Source organism: Homarus americanus, unplaced genomic scaffold (genome assembly GCF_018991925.1).
Source record: "Homarus americanus isolate GMGI-L3 unplaced genomic scaffold, GMGI_Hamer_2.0 scaffold48354, whole genome shotgun sequence".
Taxonomy (NCBI): Eukaryota; Metazoa; Arthropoda; class Malacostraca; order Decapoda; family Nephropidae; genus Homarus; species Homarus americanus.
Window position 1 is genome coordinate 6,268,482 of NW_024723833.1, and position 21,003 is coordinate 6,289,484.

General features: G+C 34.4%; 1 protein-coding gene across 8 annotated transcripts in view; it reads left to right on the top strand.

The window, feature by feature from the left end:
* LOC121863805 (pericentrin-like) overlaps positions 1-21,003 on the top strand; it is a 92,354-nt gene that overhangs the window by 60,118 nt on the left and 11,233 nt on the right. For 5 of the 8 annotated variants that reach the window (XM_042362637.1, XM_042362641.1, XM_042362638.1 and 2 more), the window contains 20 exons: positions 1,433-1,537; positions 2,308-2,454; positions 4,298-4,489; positions 5,486-5,589; positions 6,130-6,307; positions 6,466-6,660; positions 7,435-7,626; positions 8,233-8,415; positions 9,732-9,860; positions 12,139-12,315; positions 12,623-12,700; positions 12,915-13,094; positions 15,165-15,323; positions 16,010-16,255; positions 17,137-17,353; positions 17,729-17,799; positions 18,539-18,710; positions 18,828-19,069; positions 19,928-20,192; positions 20,612-20,834. In XM_042362637.1, the coding sequence (XP_042218571.1) occupies positions 1,433-1,537; positions 2,308-2,454; positions 4,298-4,489; positions 5,486-5,589; positions 6,130-6,307; positions 6,466-6,660; positions 7,435-7,626; positions 8,233-8,415; positions 9,732-9,860; positions 12,139-12,315; positions 12,623-12,700; positions 12,915-13,094; positions 15,165-15,323; positions 16,010-16,255; positions 17,137-17,353; positions 17,729-17,799; positions 18,539-18,710; positions 18,828-19,069; positions 19,928-20,192; positions 20,612-20,834 (3,455 nt within the window). The remainder of the gene's footprint in view (positions 1-1,432; positions 1,538-2,307; positions 2,455-4,297; positions 4,490-5,485; positions 5,590-6,129; positions 6,308-6,465; positions 6,661-7,434; positions 7,627-8,232; positions 8,416-9,731; positions 9,861-12,138; positions 12,316-12,622; positions 12,701-12,914; positions 13,095-15,164; positions 15,324-16,009; positions 16,256-17,136; positions 17,354-17,728; positions 17,800-18,538; positions 18,711-18,827; positions 19,070-19,927; positions 20,193-20,611; positions 20,835-21,003) is intronic. The other 3 variants (XM_042362642.1, XM_042362643.1, XM_042362639.1) reach the window with 3 other exon arrangements.

Consider the following 21,003-nt stretch of genomic DNA (forward strand, 5'->3'; position numbering starts at 1 on the left):
TGTGTAATACAAATGAAAATTTTGGCAATTTCTAAGAACAGCACATTTTATTTTTATTTTTAATTTAACAGGTGATGTTGTTTTATGAAACATGGAGTTATGTTCTCAGATATAAGGAGGGGGTTACTTGCAGACTATTATTATCGTTGAGTTGTAGACATATAGGGAAATTATTTATGAACCTGGTAAGTAGTGTCATGGGATCCGCAGCTACTGGAAGTCACAACTGAATGACAGGTACACCAAGCATCTGGCCTTGGGGATGATTTAGGAATTTTGTCTTGTGTTTGAGAATGTCTGAAAAAAAACAATCTCATTTATGCATGATCTTGATGTACTGTATCTATTTTGTGTTTCATGTTCAAGAAGACATTTGAATTTATGTTCCCCCTTCCACATATTAATAGAAATACAGTACTTAATCCCTTGTGTATGTGGTTTTCACTGAGCAGATTAAATCATCTAGCATTAACTAAATAAAGTATTAATGTCATTTCCATAGTGCAGGGGTTAATGTGTTACCATTCATAAATTAACTTAGAAATATGAAGCCAATGAAGCTCACACTATACTGATAAAAAGTATGCATAACTCACCTTGTAAATAGTGTGGAGGCAACGGTGAACACAGGGATGATGATGGTGGCTCATGGTGGTGTGCAGCAGGCAGGTGGTTAACCATATTAATTTCTAACTCATCTCATTTACTTACTCCTGCACCATCACCATGAGACTGCATAGGGCACGTGAGAGACCATTATGATACAATACATTCCAAACTATTACCCAGATGGTACAAGCACAATATGGAAGTAACAACAAATATTTGCACGGAATTTGTGTTTCGTCCATAACAAAATAAATTAATGGAACACTGTGGACAAGAGAACTCATAAGGCAATTTATATATGTTAGTAGCATTTTCTTCTTACACAGTAAATGTTTGGTGCTTTTATTTACTCACTAGTATGCTTTAGGATATTTTACATGTATTAACTCTTTTATATGCCATTTTACTATCTCTTTAATGGGATCTTCACACAGATGAGGAGACAGAGAAGGGAGTTATGGTATTTCAGAATTATATTTCCAAATTTATTATGTATTTTAATTGTTGTAAAGAAATAGTGACATCTATTGTCTATTGTACAGTTTGTATTGCCTCTGTTCCTCTAGACCTTTCCTGTGTTTCTGGACTGTATTGCCTGACTGTGTTTGGTTGATTTGGGAATTGATTGATGAAATATTGCACATACGCATGCATGACTATACAGTACAATATTTTGCATGATAGGAGTTTTGTCTACATACTTTACATGTATTGGTAAAGGTAATCAGTAATGTAACAAACTTGGTGTATATAAATTATTTCACTAATCAGAAGACGACCGTCAAATTTATTCCTCTGCAACAATTGTCATATTGTGTCATAGGTGGAGAATTTAGAGCGACAGTTGCGGGAAAAATCCCAAGAACTCCAGGATGCTCTTGCCAGTAAAGAGGAAATTCAAGTCGAACATAAAGCTGCTGTTGATAAGGTAATGATTTGTAATGTAGTGTGAACCTCTGCTACTGGAGACTAATATTTCAATAGCTTATTATTTTTATGTTGTAGATATTTGTTTGTTTTGTTTGTAATGCACTCACCAGCGATATGTACACACTCATGAGATAATAGACCAATTAGAGCAGTCATGCATGAATGTGTAAACATTTCTTAGTATATCTATCCTTTTACTATTTAATCTTCTCTTGTTATAAAGTTCACCTTCTTTACGTTTGTAGTTTAGTGCCAATAAAGTCGTTTTTAATTATCATGATTATAATACCTTTGAATAATAGTTGTTCTTTGAATTTGTTCATGCATGCGTACAATTGTGTATGCATGTATGCTTACATGCATTTGCCTCTGCATATATGCATACATGTGTGTGTATATGTGTGTAGTGACTTTCCATATCTATGCAGTGATTGAATGTACATATATGTACTGTACTTACATATTTATTTGTATATTTGTGTGTATTGTGTTTCCTTTTTACCTTTGCTCCTATTTATTTGCACTTGCTTTTGTCTGAGTTCTTTTGGAGTTGTGTATTTTAGGCAGTTTTTGTCTTTATGGTTGAATGTATGAATATGTTATCCCATTTTATTATGAATGTATTGTATGCTTTCATGAATATGTGTTTGTTCTTTAACCGACTTGTTGATTATGTAATTTTAAATTATGTTGTTATTTCTGTCTCTCTGTTCATTATTAATGTATGATGAATTACTTCGTTCAGTAAAGAAGTAATTTTTATGCTAGATTTGGGATCTGCGTGAAATTATCCAGTCCCTTGAGGCTCAGGTGGATGGGAAGTGTGTTGAGGAAAGTAACCTCAACACCCAGGTTGAAACACTGACAGCAGCACTCAGCCTGGCTCATCAGGACTCCCAAGATCTCACTTCTAAGGTACAGTAATTATCATTTTACATTGAGTGTTGAAACTCACTAACATCTGTTTGTCATTACAGTTGAGCTACAAGTGCATGCCTAACATAGCCTTTTTCTTGAGAAAGTTTGGTATATATGACTAATTTTATGAACTGTGGTTGATAGAGAATACTGTAATGTGTTTTGATGCATGTTGGCTGTTACTTTGATGATAACTACAGTAGTTGCAGCAAAATGATGCTTTGTACAAAATAATATTAATAAGTGATATTAATATTCTCTCACATGTTCAGTAAACGACTTGGTAATTCCTATACCAGTACTGTACTTTGCACAGATTTACCATTCATGGATATACCTTCCATGGGTAGTATAATTGCACCTTTACTATCATTCCTATCATCTCATACCTTATTTGATCTGGCCTCCAGCTATGGCTATTTAGAAAAGTTTGGATCTTAAAAAAAATCTAGTTATTAGTAAAATATATTATTGCACATCACAGCTGGAGAGTCTTCCAAAGGTTAATACTTTACACACTAGTATGCTGAAGTAAATATCTTAGGGGTGATTCATAAATCCAGATTGAGATGTATTTATGTAGGTCTTAGACCTGACTATACCACTTTGCACCCCCAGAATATGACATCAGAATATCACAAATAGTATCATTTGCTCTACAATAAGGAACACCAGCTTGGAAATACTTTGGAGATGCATTATTAGTTCATAACTTGTTCTCACTGCAGCTGCTATTGCTTCACACTACCCTCCTTACCAGCTGAGGGTTACATCGTGCTCTGCAAGTTACTTTTATCATCAGGATTAATCTCAGCAATATGGCTGATGATCTTGGTTTTCTGGATTTTGGCAGTACACTGTTGCATCCTCTTGATTCTATCAGAAATTTGGGTGTTCGTTTTGACCCAACTTTAAGTTTCAGAAAATATGATAACTTGCTGGTAAAACTTTGTAAGTATTTCATCTGAACTATTTATTCTGTAAAGAGGTTTTTGGACAGGCAAGGTCTCTTGATACTTGTACATCCATTGGTAGTTTCTATTGAAGAAGGTCCAGTTTGTCGTGAACAGTGACGAGGCTTATCTGTTTACTTCCATGAAGAACTCCCTCTATTTCATTTCTAATCGAATTGCATTGGCTCTCAGTTAAAGAAAGAATTAAATTAAAACTGTACTTGATGTTTTTTTTTAATTTATAAAATTTCAGGAGCCAAAATATTTAGTCACTCTTCTATTACCTCTGATTGTTGACTCATATACTGTATGGCATAGCTTAGTTGTGATGATCCAAGTCACCTGGAATTTAAATTCTTGTGTGAATTTCTTTTACAACTTGATCTTTTTTCCACACAGCACCTCCCTTATACCCTCAATTACCTCTCTTCCTAAAGCAGCTGGAATCGGTTGAGACTTTTAAAAGTAACTTAAGATTTTCCTCTTGTAAATCATGTAGCAAATGATGATAATAGACTCAGACGATGAATTTTTAGAATAACTGTTGCTGTTATAATTGTAATATTTACTAATTTTCTTTCTTGTTAATCTCTTAAATTTTCTGTATGTTCAACACTAGTAAATAAAAAAAAATTGTGTTTGATAAATGAAGCGCTAAATATTATTATTTTTGTTACTGTTGTTACTATTATTATCAAATGCATTATGTTTCTTAACAGTAACAGTTGTTACTCTCTTGAAAGATTTTATCTCTGAAGTACAGTAGTTTGTAATTGGAGAGTTTGGCATGGCAATTTAATATAGTGTTGGAGTTGTTTTTCCTTAGCCACCCTTGGAGTGTTGTTTTTCTGCTGTTTAACTAAAGCCTTATAACATAAACCTACCAGTTAGAGGCTCTTCAGTGTGGAGGAAGTATACAAGGTGGTGGTCACAGCAGAGAACAGTTGCCCACCCAAGGCCCACGAACAGTTGAGCCTGAAGAGGAGGAGAATGATGCTCAACTTACTGGTACTTCTCTGTTTATGGAACTGAGAGATGAGTACAGGCAGGGCACAAGAAATGTGTCTGGTCAAACACTGGTAATTTATTATTATTATATAAGATTTGAATGTACAGGTATCCTTCGTTATCCGAATGATTGCTATCTGAAAATTCTTTTATCTGAAAATTCTATTCTTGCACCTCTTTTTTGCTATCTGAAATAGTCAGCTGGGCTCTACCTTTCCTCTCACATCCCCCTCATCCTGCATTGTTTCATGGGCCTTTTGCCAAGTGTTCAGTGGAAGTGAAGTGATCCTTTTGTGAATCTGTTCACAGTGGCATCAAAGCATTGTATTTATTCCTTGGCTATGCCCACCATTGCCAAGAGACTGTGTAAACTTGTGATAATTGAAAACAAGCTTGAAATAATTATGTAATAATACCATGAAAGTGGGAAGGCCCGAGACAATTTCGATATTTTTTTGTATGATATTGGGGTTTTCTTGTAGTTACGGTTTTTTAGTTATGTTATTGGGGTTTTCTAGTAGTTAAGTACAGTACTAAATTACAGTGCAGTAAAAAAAATTAAGGTGTATTATTGGGGTTTTTTGTCATTGGAAACCAACCCCATTTTTCCCTTTTATGTTATTTCCTATTAGAAAATTTTATATCCGCATGGTTTTCAAAGAACCTAACCCATTTGCATAGCAAGGGATACCTGTAGCAGTAATACAATAATAATATTATAATCATTATAGTCAAATGGAATAATTAATGTAATTTCCCTCTATATTTGTATTTATATATTACCACTAGCATTAGTGTTGGTAGAGTTTAAGTGAAATAGTTTTATTCTAGAGGTATATATATATATATATATATATATATATATATATATATATATATATATATATATATATATATATATATATATATATATATATATATATATATATATATATATATATATATATATATATATATATATATATATATATATATATATATATATATATATATATATATATATATATATATATATATATATATTTTTTTTTTACATTAGTATTTTTCATTATATTTTTTTACCACAGCTGCAAATAATTGAAGAAACTGTTGAGCGGACCACTAGTGGCCTGGAGGCTCTGCAGCTGTCAGTGTCATCTGCCTCACAGTCTGCTGAAGATCTCTCAATCCAGTAAGTATACCATTGTGTCATATTTATCAAGGTGCTAAGGGGAAGAACCCATACTATTCTTCCCCTTATAATAACTCTGCTATATGTTGTGCCATATATTCTCCACAGTCTTATTCTTCTCATGGTTCTTTACTTTCATTCTTCTCACATTTTGCATTATACATAGGAATTATATTTGCTCTCTACCATTCCTTTAGTATCCTTCTCTCTGTTTTACATCACTGTGCACACTTTTAATCCATTCTAAAACTATCTGTCTCCTGTCCTTAACATCTCGAGGCTTCTTCCATTCACTCTTGGTGCCTTACTATTTTTGAGCTTCTTTACAGGCAGTCTCACATTCTGTTGATTGTACACCTTTACTGCCCTGTTATTTCTTCATCTTTTTGTATTGTAAATTTTAATTCATGAAGTCCCTTTGCTATCATTGTCATGTTGTTTTAATAAATGTATTTTAGACCTGAGAATATATATTATACTGTATGTTCATTCCACATTTATATTGTTATCGTAACTGATATGAATCTACTCCTTTTGCAGAGATCACTTAGATGTGCCATCTTTACAAGAGCGAGAGAATAACCGTGCCTTATCACCAGCATCTGTTGACCGTCGCTTGGAAGACAAACTACTTACACTTGAACGTACAACAGAAGCTGCGGTGAAACGTACTCGAGATCTAGAAATGACTTTGAAAAATCTAAGAGTTGATCATGAGGTTTGAACCACTTTTTATATCTCTTTCATTCTTTATATCCCAATTTTCTATGAAATTACTGGACTTTAATTCTTAGCACTTGAATTGGATTTTGTCCCTCAAATCTCCTTGGTGTTAAGATTATTAATCATTTATATTCTTTTATCTTATTAATGCAGGAAGTGACTGCAGAGAGAGATGTCCTTCAAGAGCACTCAAAGGAGCAACTTGTTCAGATCTCTAGTCTTGAAGCTCGTCTAGATGAGATACGCCGTTCAGAACATCCCATGACTGCTGAACTTAGACAGAGGCTTAATTTTGTTCAAGAAAATCTTGAAAAGAAGAGAAATGAGATAACCAAAAAGGGAAGAGAAGTGAGTGTGATAAATTTTCATATGTAGATATTTTTGGGGTGAAGAAAAGTTAAATTTGCTTGTAGTTACTGGAAAATTTAAGACAAAGAATGAATTGTATAAGGTTTGAATTGGAAGGTAAATAATTAGTGAGGGTGTTTGAAAGAAGAGTTGAAAAGGGTTTTAGTAATAGAATGAATGAAAACTGAATGGAAATTGTAGTCTGTTATAAAAGATAAAGAAATGTAAAGGCAAGGGGAGGAAGTATTTTGTGTAAGAGGGGATAATGCTGATGAAAAAGGTGAAAAATTTATTCACCTGTGGTATTCCTCATCCACAGTTAGGCCTCAGATCTGGTTTACCCTTCTTATTTCTCAAAAGTAAGTGTCACCCATTAGCTGCACATCCATCCCCAAAAATCAATCAACTCAACACCATGCTCTCCACTAGTTTACACCCACTGCTGCCTCCCAGGTGTCCAATCCCACCACTTCTTATGTGTCCCTCACCCCATCTTTCCATGTCCTCTTTGACCTTCCACTCTTCCTTTTATCAACCACCTCTTAATTATAGCTACATTCTTTTTAGTCTATTGTTTATGTCAGATAATTTCAATTAATATGCAAGGCATTTTAGTGATGTTTAACTAAGTTTCTTGCACTAATTTATTTTGGTGGTGCTGTTGAGGGTAGTTCGTGGGATTTACAGGAGTTCTACAGTAGGTGTTATCATTAGGGTAGGCAGGTCAGATATAGATGTGTAAATATATCTTGATAAAATATTTTTTTTGTACAGATAGAGGAGCTTAAACATAATTTAACAAGTACTCGAGGAAAGTTGATGTCACGAGAGGAGGAACTTGAACGCATGCAGTGTGTGTCCCAGCCTCACAGTCTTCCCCTGAGCACTGCTGATCAACTCCTTACAAAACAAAGACATTTGGAAGATGAATTGGCAACCAAATATATTATCATTGAAAAATTAAAGGTTAGTTATGATTTAGGTATCAGATAGGATGTATTGAATTTGTAGTTATGATAATATGTATGTTTTGTTGTTGTTGTTTTTCTGGCATTCATGCACAGCCTATCAGCTCTCCAAACACTGGGTGATTTACCAGAGGGTCCTTCATTCCATCAGACAGGAAATCTCAGTGTCATCCTAGGTTGACCTGTTAATCCCTTAGTTAAACTGTTTTCAGCCTCAGATGACAGGAAATTACAGACTGCTTATACTGAAGCAATAGCACTCAGTCACCAAAGTGATCAGTTCCACCTTCTATGAACCCAAAAGAATTCAACTCGACTTGAAAAAATTTGGGTCAACGCAGAAAATGAGGGAGTTTGTGTAGCTCTTGATTTCTATCACATTTTGCCATACTGAAAAAAAAAAATAAAAAATGCAAGAGAAAAAAGGAAATGACAAACATGTATATTTTTATGACACAGCACAAGCCTTCTGTGCATATAGCCAAATTGCTTGAGAGTAACTGCTCCCAAGCATATTGCATAAAAGGAACTCTATACTGGCGAGATATATCAAATCAGTGTTTAAGAAATTTTAATCACCTGTAGTTAATCATTTTTCTTTCAGAAGGAACTTGTAGATGCAAGTAAGTCAGACACCATCCCACCATTACTGGCCCAGAGTCTAATTGAAGATAAGAATGCTGAGATCAGTGAATTGTATCAGCAACTTAGGAATATGAAGTCCCGAGTCCATGAAGTGGTCACGTTTATTGCTAATGGCACAAGTCTCGCTGAATGTAAAAATATGGTCAGTAGAATTTATTGTTTTTTGTGTAACTACAATTCCTGTATCCACATATTATAAATTGTGCAAAAATTCATCTGAACTTGGGAGGTAATGCTGTGTCTTGATTCCTGGAGGCATTACTCCTTGAATGTCTTCCAAACTCAGGTGATTTTTTTGTTAAGAAATATGTGCAGTGTTTGGGCAATAATGACCACAATTAATAAAAATATCATAAAGATACTATCTAGTCCCAGTTAATCAGCACTCTGTCTATAGTAGGTTTTTAATTAAATTGCATCCACTGCAGATTCACACATTATCACACCTGAATTGACTCCAAACAGCAGGAACTTCATTAAAAATTCTCATTAAAAATTTGTAGCCAGCTCCATCTTTCACACTGATGTTGGAATACTAACAGTAGCCAGGCATTACCTTAATCTTTTTACTTGTTTTGAGAGATAAGTTTTCTGAAATGAATTAATGGTTTTATAAAAAAAAAAATTATATATTGTAAACCATTATTACAAAACTTGATCATAACTATTTATTGGTCTGCTAATGAGCCTACTTGGTGGCTCATTAAGCAGTAAGTTTGCTCATTCCTCACCTACAACATTAGTTTTTCTTTTAATTTTCTTGGTCTTGCTTGTATTTAGTTCAGCAGTGTAAAGAGCTGTATTTTCTTATTTATTTATTTTTTATTTTGTGCTCTTGATGTTTGATAAGAAATAATAACAGACTAGAAAATTATGTGGCTGCTGTGTGTTGGTTGGCTAGATTTACAAACAACCAGATCTTTGAGAGTAATTTATATCTTGAAAAGTTAATGATTAAATATTCAGTGTTTTAATCATATCTTGAATTGGAAATACTGTATTGATATATTTTAAAACAAATGTATCTTTGTAATTCATAAAACTTCAAAAAGTAAATATGTATTGAAATTTGGAGCTGTATCTATAGGAATAAATGAATACAGTATAGACATTGTCATTTAATAAGAACAGCTCTCATAATTTTAAACACAAGAAGTGATAATAGGGGAATACTAGCAGCTTCTTTTATTTGATAATTCTACTTTCTCTGCAATGTTGATTTAGTTATTAATATATGGTCCATATATTAATCTTTGATATTTGTGAATAAGTAAGGCCACTGTAACACTACCTTATGGCTCATTTTAGATAAAAAGATATAAAAGTTACAGTAGAGCAAACTTCTGCACAGGCAGGGAGGGAGGAAAAAGCCTCATTACATCAGAATTTCTGCTGTTCTTGATGGTCCTGTGTATCAGTCAGTTTGTTATTATATAATTTATCCTATTTACCTCCTAGCTGCAAAAAATCATTGGAGATGATAAATTCAGTCCCAGATTAAGTGATGCAGAAGCTCCTGAGGTGTTGAGAAAAACATTGGTACAAGATTCAGATTTGACTTCATATTCAAGCTTGACTTCACATGTGGTAAGTTGTACTAGTTGTACATATAAAGCTATGGAGTTAGCTGTTTTATGATAGGGTTTAAGTGAATGGTTATGTAATGGTTCTTAACCTCCCAAAGTCGATGATATCCAACCCATGGTGTCTTGACCTTACCAGTTAGAGACAACAAAATTATAATTTGGTCAGATTTTGAGCAGACTAAAAAATTTGAAACAATTGCAAATAATTATTTTATTTTAGATATTGTAATGGTTTAGATTTGAGGATTAATGCACTCTACTGCATTTGTACTACAGTTCAATCATATGAAGACAAAAGATCAGTTTAAAAGACTTCCTGATAGAGGGTAAGTTTTCTTGAGTTTGTAATAACTGCATTTTTTGCTCAGGAATTTAAATCAGCAGCTTTAAAAGCATGGGTAGTAAGATTTTCAGCAAATTAAACATAAAATCAATACTGTAGTGTTTGTCTTTGATGTTATTTTAGTGGAAAAACTTATTCTTGAATTTGAAATTCAGTCGTTGTCAAGGTAATAATCAGTGTTCTGTGTACAGTAAGCTCTTGTTAACTCGGCATATGATATCTCAGAATTTCATGTGATTTGGCACGTATATGGTCTCGGAATTTATTATAAGAAAACTCTGGAAATGCCAAGTTATATAAAATTTTCTTGGAAAATCTCGGCATATTTGGCCCCGTGGGTAACACTCTCCCCACTGCACTCCACGCTTAGTCAGTCTGGTGTTTGTTATTGTTGTGGTTGGGTGTGTGCTGGCTCACTCCACCCAGTACATGAACGTGGGAAGGGAGGTTACTGTAGCACCCCAATATTTTGGGTATAAAGTACTATACTATACATTACATCACAGAGTATCTAGGGCACCAGAATTAATATTCAGCACTCCCTGGTAAAATTTGGTTCCTGCCTTACTAACCCAGTAACACCCAACAATCTTCCCCATTCATGTCAGGCCAGCCACTGTATGCAGAACGTCTCCACTATTACGGTAAATCCAATGTCGTAGATTTTATTTAATTTACAGTGCATTTCATTTAATCTGAATTCCAGCTATCTGAATCTTCCAGGTATCCCAACTTTGTCCCATTTGGTAAAAATTCTAATTTAGTCCAACAATCTGAAAGCAACTGAAGTCATTTATTTGTGTGTCCGACACCTGTAGCGCTACAGTCGCTTTTAAAAAAAATTGCTGTAATAAACAATAAAATTGATACATAGCTTATGCTAAAATGCAATAGCACATATTTTATGTACCAAAAATAGCTCCTTCCACACTCAAACCATTATCTTAGTGATGCCACAGTTCAGCTGAGAAGTGTGTGTGCCGTGACATCACATGGGATGGAGGGAGGCTGGTGAGTCAACCACACAGTACAGCTCACTGAGTGGCCTTCACATACGTTAACCTCACACACACACACACACACACACACACACACTTTTGTTAAACCACCAATGTTTGTAATAAGTCATTTATGTCCAATGTATATTTTCAGCCTTTGGGCTGCCGAACTTTTTCAATTAACCATTAATTATTATTATTATTATTACACACACACACTACCTATGCTCTTCATTTTTCTTATTTTATAGTTTTCTATTATATTTTCTTTATTTCTAAGTTACATTATAGCATTTTAATTTTTACTCATTTTGCTCTTTAATAAAGAAAATAGTTTTACAAGGGTGGACTATAATATCCTTAGTGATGTAAGTTACTTGCTTATTTACATACTCAGACTTGAATTATACATTGAGAAAACAGTTATTTTGTTCAAATTTGTTCTTTATTTTGTATAAGTGACCAAATTACAGTAGTATACATAAATGCCTCACTGTTTACTGTTTATGTAGTGTTCCCCTCCATCACCTGCATCACCTACAATTCCCCTGCGTCACCTACCATTCTCCTGCGTCACCTACCATTCTCCTTTGTCACCTACCATTCTCCTGTGTCACCTACCATTCCCCTGTGTCACCTACCATTCCTCCCTGTCACCGACCATGCCTCTCACCTACTACAATGCTTCATTTTTCACCTGCAGTGCTGGTAAGTGTTACTTTTTGAAAATTAGTAATCACATGTATACGTATATGGGCCAATAATATTGTTATTGTTGTATTTTTGTAGGGGAAAGAGGTTGATTGCCTTGATTAGTCGAAATATGGGATAATTCCGCAAGGCTAGAGCCCCATACGTGCCGAGTTATCAAAGTTTTACTGTATTAATATGATTTATACAGAGCAGTCTTTTCATGATGATGGAATTTGACTTTACAGATAAGTAGTCTGAAGGAAGGACCTTGCCCTTTCATAATATCAAATAGTAAAAGTGAGGATGGAGTGTCTTTCATTACTCAGCCCTCAAGTGGTAACTTGACTCTGATGTCTCTACAACATGAAGCTCCTCATGAAATATCAAAGACATCTTCATCTCATACGTCAATGACGTTCAAGGTAAGATTGAAGAAGGATGTTGAGCTTATGTGAAAATAAAATAATACCAGTAATAATAATTTGGTTTATTTGTTGTGATTGTGTTATGTTATTATGTTCTGTTCAGCTTTATGTACAATATTAAAAACTCGGAATTTTTGTTGTACGTATTTACACTTTATCCTTTGTGTATGGTGTCGCTTCTGAGCTGAATATAATTGTCTGTCATTAAACATATGAAATACTGTACTGCATTAAAAGTGGCATCTCCATAGTGAAGGGATTAAAATTATGAATGTATTTATTAATGTAAATTTATTTTATGCAGATACCACCTCTACACAAAGATGACAGACTTGAAACATCATCTCCATCTGTGGGAGGTGCTGGTACTTCTGCTGACGAGGTTGGTTTTTCAAAGAATTGCTTACATTGGACGAGTTACTGTTCAACAGCATTCTGGTTTGTTCTAGTTTATCCTCACTATTTTTTATCAATTATTTTTTTGAAGTTCTTATGTTCTTTGTTTTTTTTATATTATAGATACTGTACATCTATTGTCTGTGGATTCTTCTCTCTATCCTATGGCTGTATATTTGTTTTACTTTTGTGTTATGAAGGAGATCAAAGAAATGGTTGAAGAAGAGAAAGCAGCTCCTCATACTTCACCATTTGAGGAAGGAATACCTTTTACCAAGGAGGAGTATGAAAGCCTGTGTTCTGCTAGTGGTGAAGTGACTGTCCTTAGGGCTCAAATAGAACTTATGCAGAAGGAAATAGACAACTTAAATAAATATCAGGTAGATGAGTATAAGTTATGAGCAGAGTGCTGCTGAATGTGCCCAGTCTGCTTTTAACAATAACTGCCTCAGTGCATTTGATTGAATTTTATTGTAATAGTTTGAACTAGAGTTTGCCTCAATAATTACTAACTCATTAACTGGACCAGAGTCCTTGCAACCTTCTGTGATCACCTTCACCCAGAAATGTGTATCTTTCTACATATTGTGTTGGTCATCTCATAACTTCAGATTGGGTTGGGTTATGCAGACCCCTCTTTTAAGTATCACCATCTTGTCATAGTTTTGTAAATTCTCTCAAGAGGACCAACTTATAGAAGAATGTTTCTGCTTTGTGCTTAAATTTACTTTCAAAAGTATTGTTGCTCTTCCTGCAATCTACTCAGTCACATTGTTTTAGTTAATCTTTCTGCATGTCCATACCTCATAAGTATTTTTCTGTTATTTTATTATTCAGTCATTCTTAATTATTATTATTATTTTTTTCATAATTGAATCCTCTCCATATCCACTTCCCTGTCAATTTCTCTCAACTTCTTGCACTCTGATAAAAACAGCACATTGCAGACTTTATTTCATCAGCATAAATTCAAATCATTCATTTTCAGATGAATTTGGAATGAATAAGACAAAACTAAAGGTTAAATGCCTTGCTCTATTACTAACTCCTGTTAACCTTTGCAGTGCCATAGTGATAAAACTTGTGCCGACACACTGTGCACAAAATCATAGGCCTGAGAAATTATTAAAACTTAATGTGGTATGTTTCACTGGTCCTTTGTCCTAACCAAACTCGACTCTAGTGAAACCTGAAGGATAAACCCAAAACTAAATAATATGCCATCAAGGTTAGGACCTATTAAAACTAACCCATTAAGATCTGGTTCCAATAGGACTGGGGGTGCAGATATAAATAATACAGGGTCTTTTTGTGTTATTGCTATTTGAGAACCCTAAATAATTAGTGAAGTATATTTTAAGATGTACAGTAATCATTTACGGTTCTTCAATAAAGAAATGACCATGTATTTATATTGCAGGTTTATGTAAATTTTAGAAGAATTTGAGACTAAAATATTCCCCCACATCTTCATATAGAAGCTGTTAATATAAAGTTTGTGATGTTTACAATCTGTGGGTGAGTAGGAACATAGCCTTGTGGAATGGTAGTGACTGTTAGACTTGTCATAAAGGGGAAGAATGTTGAAGGTGAAGGGTGAGTTGTTGATAAAACCTTCACATAGTCATGCTCAGGAGGGCTTGGAAGCTAGTTGACAATACTTCGCACATTTCAGTCCACCGCCAATTGTGATTTAAGGATTTGTGAGTTATATACTTTTCAAAATTCAGTTTTACTTGAGCTTAATTACTATTTATGCAGATATAGCTTATTCCTTAAGAAGAACATCGTATTGTGATTGAATTACAGGTGATCACAATAGTGACATTGCAATTTTTTTTATTAAACAGGTAATATATTAATTTCTAGATGTTTTCTCTGATGTGTATAACTAATAGTTTGTGTGGTTTATTTGTTACTTATAAAATACTATGAATTTTTCTCAAGTAATTTCACTTTATAGTAATTAGTCTTGCACGTAAATATTTTCCAAATTGTTTATGGTTAAATTAATATCTGCATCTTGTGCAATTTGATGTGACACTGCATGTTCTTGTTTTAAACTGTAAACCTTAAATAAAGTAGAAATTAACAACAAGGAACAGTACTGTGCTGCAATTCTTTTTTATCACAACTTTTTTATGTTTCAATTCATGTGTATTTGATGATCAAGACAGTTATTGGCAGTTGTTTGTCTTTCACTTTATTCGATGTAAAACTATTGGTGATAAGTGAATGAAACAAGAGTATGGTATTAGGAGCAACCATACAGTTTGATACATTTTAAAGTATTGACATTATTGCTGTGTGTTATGGTACAGTCTCACACATATGAATAATATCTAAGAGAGTAGGAACACTTGTGATTAAGGTTACAGATATAGAATTAAAAACTACATGTTTCCTGAATGTTATGAAGAGGTTTATAAAATGGTTTCAAAATTCAATAGGCAAAACTGGAGGAGGATTACAAAGTTGCTCAAGAAATGTTGGAAGCACGAGAAGAAGAGATCACACAGTTGTCGGAGGAAATCGAGGACACTGGGTCTTTGCCTCTGCCCTCACAGACTCTTCACATGCAAGACATGTGTTTCAGGCTTGAAGAACAGGTATGAAGTTTCACATCTTTATATGCTATAACACGTTACCTAACAGTGCTATGATTTGGGTCTTTAAATATTCTCAACACTTTATTTTCTTTTTCAAGCTCACCAGGGGAAGTATGTGATGAAATTATTGATGAAAGTACCGTACTGTTATAAACTTGAGATTGTATAAGAGAAAAAGTAATGTGGGTTCAGGAAAGGAAGAGGGTATGTGAGTCAAGTGTTTGCTGTGAAGAAAGTTAACCCCTTGGGTATGATTGAGGTCTCTGTGCTGAATAAATTTATCTAGCATTAGCCAATTAAAATATTAAAAGTATTGTATAGAAGTGAAGGGGTTAATAAAAGGTTTCCAGTGTAGGGGAAGATTATTTTTGTGACCTTTATTGATCTAGAGAAGTATATTATGATGAAGTAGGAAGCACTGAAAACACATGGAGTAAATTTAAAATTTTTAGATACTGATCTGAGTCTTTATAGGGAGAGTGAAGTATGTACTGTAGTAGAGTTTATCAGGTAGAGGAAAACTGGTTCCCAGTGTCAGTAGGATTATGTCACAGATGTACAGTAGCACTTTGGTTGTTAGGTGTCCTGGTGAGTGAACTCACAGGCCACTTGTATTTTTGCTTCATCCATGAAATCATCCACCTTACTTCACCTTTGCAGTTTATAATTATTTTGTATCCTCTTAGGTTGTAGAACTACAAGAACGGTTCAATGAGGCAGCTGCCATGAACAGAGAATATGAAGAAGAAATTGAGAAGCTTAATCTCAGAACTAGTCAATATGAACAAGAGATAAAAGAACTTCAAGAAGGCATTGAATTACTCAGAAAAGAAGATAAGCAGAAAGAAGTTCTTCTTCTTGAGAAAGAAACATCATTACAAGAGACAAGACGTGAGATTGACAAAAATGTTGATCAACATAAACAGAAACAGGTTGGTACTTTTATTAATACTGTATTTTGAATGGAAAGACAGAGAAAAACCTACATGATATATGAATTATCTGCATCTTAGTAGTCATTGTTTAAAGGTTACTGCTATGTAGCTGTTGATGTTTTATATTAATCCATTTCTTCTTTTGTCATCATCTCCATCATCATTGTTTTATGGCAAGTTTCCATGCTGTGCTCTCTCTTGTAGCCTCTCTTGTCAGGTTCTTAACTCAAGGGTCATTTCATACATCATCCTGTCATTCTTGGCCTACCCCTGGCTCTCCTCCCCTCAACATTCAGAATCCTGCACCTCTTGACCCAATTAATCTCTTCTGTTTTCTCCACATGCTCGAAACCATCTCATCCTGCCTCTATGCAAAGCTTCATCAATATTCTCAACAACAAATACATAATCTTATACCGAACTTTTTTAGGAATTAACTAAAAAAATATTCTTTGAAAAATTTTGTTTGCACAAGATAAACTTGACCTTTTTACTACTGGTGAAATACAACAGCCCATTTTAAGTATATGAGAGGAACTCTTTGTTAAGACAACCTAAGTTGAAAGTAATAAAGAGTTAGTTAAAATTTGTGTTGGAGGAAATTTAGAGAAATGTGACTTTGTGGTGATGTTCAATGACTGTGGCATTTACAAGACCATCTTCTTGAAGAACCATCGTGCAGGTGCTTGGAACTACAGTGCATTATACAGGTATTGTATAAATGGCAGGAGTGGTTATTCTATGGCATATTCTTTGGAGTTCACTTATCGGTGATTCTCAACTTGTTTTCTCATCATTAATTTTACAGAAACTTTGCCCTATCCTGTGTTTATACTGTACAGTAGTTATTTAAATTAATGTATCAATATTTAAAACAGATGGAGCTTTGTAGAGAAATGAAAGTTTTACATGAACAAATGGAGCAGCTAAAACAGCAACATGAAGAACAATCTGCAGCTCTACAGAGGAAGACTGAGGAAGTTGCTCAGCTGTCTGCCCAACTGGATTTGGTGCATTCAGAAATGAAGGAGAGATTATCCCACACCAACAAAGAGATGGCACAGCTGGAGGAACAATATCAGCAGGAAATTTCAGGTATATTTAAGGGATATAGAATCTATCCTGCTAGTGAATATTCAAGGCTTATTTTGAAAATTTTACACGAAAAATACATTTTTGTAATTTCTATGTGATAGTCAGATTTTGCACAAACATATGTCACTAAGGAGGAGTAACCTTGTTCAGAAAACCAATAATTAAAACAAAATTGACAGTCTCTCGGTTCACTAGTAACAGATTGCCGAGGTTATACAGTACAGTATTTGTGTATATTTGTAAGACAAGGCTGAATGACTGAAATTTTTGTTTTATATGAAGTTAGAAGTGCTGTATGTAATTAGTCTTGATGAGAAAATAGTAACTCAAGATAATAATGTAATAATATGTTGTGACAGTTTTTCCTAATTTCAGACATGAAAGAAGAACAGATACTAAGAGAAAAGCAGTTGTGTAGTGACTATGAGGAGCGAATGGCTGCCCAGGTTAGCATTTCTATTTTTTTTATACTGTAGGTCCTCTGTTTTCATTGCTCCTACTTACTTTGAAAAGAGAAAAATTAAAAATCTAAAGAAAACAACATCTGCAGACTACATTGGACAACATTTATAATACATCAATGCACGTCACTTATCACTGTGCCGCATACTTCAGTACAGTACAAGTGTTAAGGTTCAGTTGTGTCGTGCATTTATCATAAATTTTCACCTGTTAAACCTTAGCAAAACCCTGCTAACATGAGTGTAAAATGGCCAGTGAGTGTTATTGTTGGCTCTGCAGTGAAGAAGACTAGCAAAACCATTGATTTTGAGGTGAAAATGGACATGCCTATTCAGTTTGATAATGGAGAAAGTGCTTTGGACAGTGGCAGATTGCTTGGCCTGCCTGTTACAATGGTGCAAACATTATGTGCTACCATTGATAAAATAAGAGAATGTACTCAAAGTGTGACCCCAATTTCTAGGGTAAAAAAAGGTATCTTTTTTGGCAAGTAGATATCCATACAGACCCTGCTACAATATGAAGATGAAGAATAGTCTAAATATCAAATTTAATCAGTGTAGATCCCACTCGCAACTTGGGGACTTGGGGTTATGACCTTCAAATTTTTTTTATTATACAGAATTACTTGACCAAGACTCGGTTATGACATACGAAATTGGATTTTAGGACCAAATCCTCATTTTGTAATTTTAATACTTAATAATATTGTTATTGTTTAAGGTGAGTGACTTATCAGTGAAACTTGGGAGAGACAAGGAAGAGGCAGTAGCACGCCAGCAGCGTTTTTATAAATCTGCTCTTCACGAGGCAAACAGGGAAAAGGAGCGAGTCCAGATGGAGTTACAAGAACAACGTAGGGCGGTGGATTTCCATAATAGAAGCCAACAAACATGTTAGTAATGATGTATTTATGTATGTACAAAATACATAATAAGGTTCCCCAAACTATCATATCAGTCTTCTTTATCTTCCAATATACTGTAATTGAATTTTATGTTTCTGTTTACAGCTCACCTCTTTGACTCAGTTGATGCACTGAATGCAGGAGTAAAACTGGAGTTGGACAAATCAGGTCAGCTGGACAACAGTTTAGTATCATTTGTCAAGCATGGCCATACTAGGGGTGATCCTGGAGACCTTTCTACAAGAGCTTCAAGTGCTGTCAGTGACATAAGTGATGGTGATGGACCCAGTGATATTGCAGTCAAAGTCCAAAGGCTGATGAATAAGGTTGATAAGGAAGGCATAGAGGTAATTTAATAATTATATGGTTGATAGTGGCAAAACTTTGGAAAATGACCACCACTTTAATTGATGTTCCTTCTAGTACTGTCGGGACTTATGGCATGTCAGATTTATTAATTTTCCACTTTGGAAGAAATGTATAGAAAGAAAAGGAATTCATGATTTTTGTCAGGAAACTATGCTTAGAAGCTATACACCACAAAATAAATGTGTACAATTCATTCCCATAAAGAAATTGCACTGACATATAGGTGATAAATCCAACCCTTAAAATTATTATCCATTTCCCATGCCTTAACAGTTAATTAATTAATTAATTAATATTCATATTCTCAAACTCACTGAAATTAGTAACAGACTCAGTGATCAACACTATGGCTTCTCTAGAGTTGCTCTACCACCAATTTCCTGTCATTCTTCACCCATTTGATCCACAAATCAATAAGCAACATTTGTGAAACCCATCCAGGAGTTCTTGGTATTTTCAAAGCATCTGTAAGAGTTTAACATCAATTCTTATTTGCAGAATTGCCCTCCCATGGCCTGTTCTCTATAGTTCCAGGAATATCTTCTTTTTTAATTGGACACAGAGTATGCATAATTCTGGAACGTATTTTGTCAAAGTATTCCCAGTTCTTAAAGAATACATGTTAGCACCATTTCTTTTCTTATCAAACATAGTAATATGCTTTCAGTGATAAACAACTCTGTTTACTCCTATGACTTGCTCATTTGTTTATAGATCCTTCACTATTTCCTTTCTGTTATAAATTTTGCCAATTAATATATGTTTTTGAAGTAAGAATAATTCATGTAGTTATGTGGTTTTAAGAGTTACTGATATAATTGTTTTTGTTTTACCAGATGCTGACTTTGATAGAATTAATGTTCCTGCAAAAACATCAGACACATTTAGACAATAGTCAGAGGACTCTTATAAGTCAGAGTGGATTTATCGCCACGGGCTCAACTGAAAGTTCCATTGCTGACATACAGGAAAGGTCAGCCCAGTCTGTACAAGGTAAAACAGAAGATGGTGTCACTGTCGGGGAGAGAACACAACTACTTCGTCACATGGCAGCCCTGGAGGAAGAACTCAGTAAGAAAGATCAAGAAATTAAGAGAAAAGGTTAGTTTTTTTTTTTTTCTCCCAACAGTTATCCAGCATCCTTTGTCTGGCTGGAAATTTATTAGGGCCATTCCCAGAGTCTTAATTCAATGTAAACAAATAAAGAGTTGCCACATCTCTCAGCACTCACCAGCCACTGTACCAGGTGTAAGTGCAGTTGACTGTAAATATTAGCTTTAAGTGTAATATGCTCATCTTTAATCCGTGGTTGGTTCAGAAATAAGACATAAAGAAACAAGTCCTAAGCTCATTATGGTCCATCTCCTCCTGTCTCCCTTTCCAGACCCCTTCATTTCTTGCCCTCCCTTGCTTTGCTTCATGGTTTATATTTGTATTATATCACGATGCTTTGTCACGTTTCATTATTTTCTCTGTTTTGAAAGATTTGCTTTGTAAGTTGAATATTCTTCATTTTACAGTTAATCTGTTAGAGTTTCGATTAGAACAAGAGAAGAAGTTGGGAATCGAATGGAAATTGTCCTTTGAGTCTGAAAAGAAGAGGGCACGAGAACTTATAGAGCAGCTGAGAGAGGAGAAACTTGCCTCAGCGGATCGGGTCTCAGAATTAAAAATTTTACGCTCGCAGTTCTTTGTCCAGAGGCTCGAGCTGCAGAAAATTCAAGGAGAAAGTAGCAGTGTAAAGTAAGTTTTTTATTTTTTTTTTTGTGTGTGTGTATATGGAATAAGAACAAAGTATAAAAGGGGAGAGGCAGGATGAGAAAGTGTTTGAAAATGGAAAGATGAATTAAAGAAAATGATGATTAAGTGGACATACGTATGAGAGGAATACCAAGGTGGACGTGCATGTAAC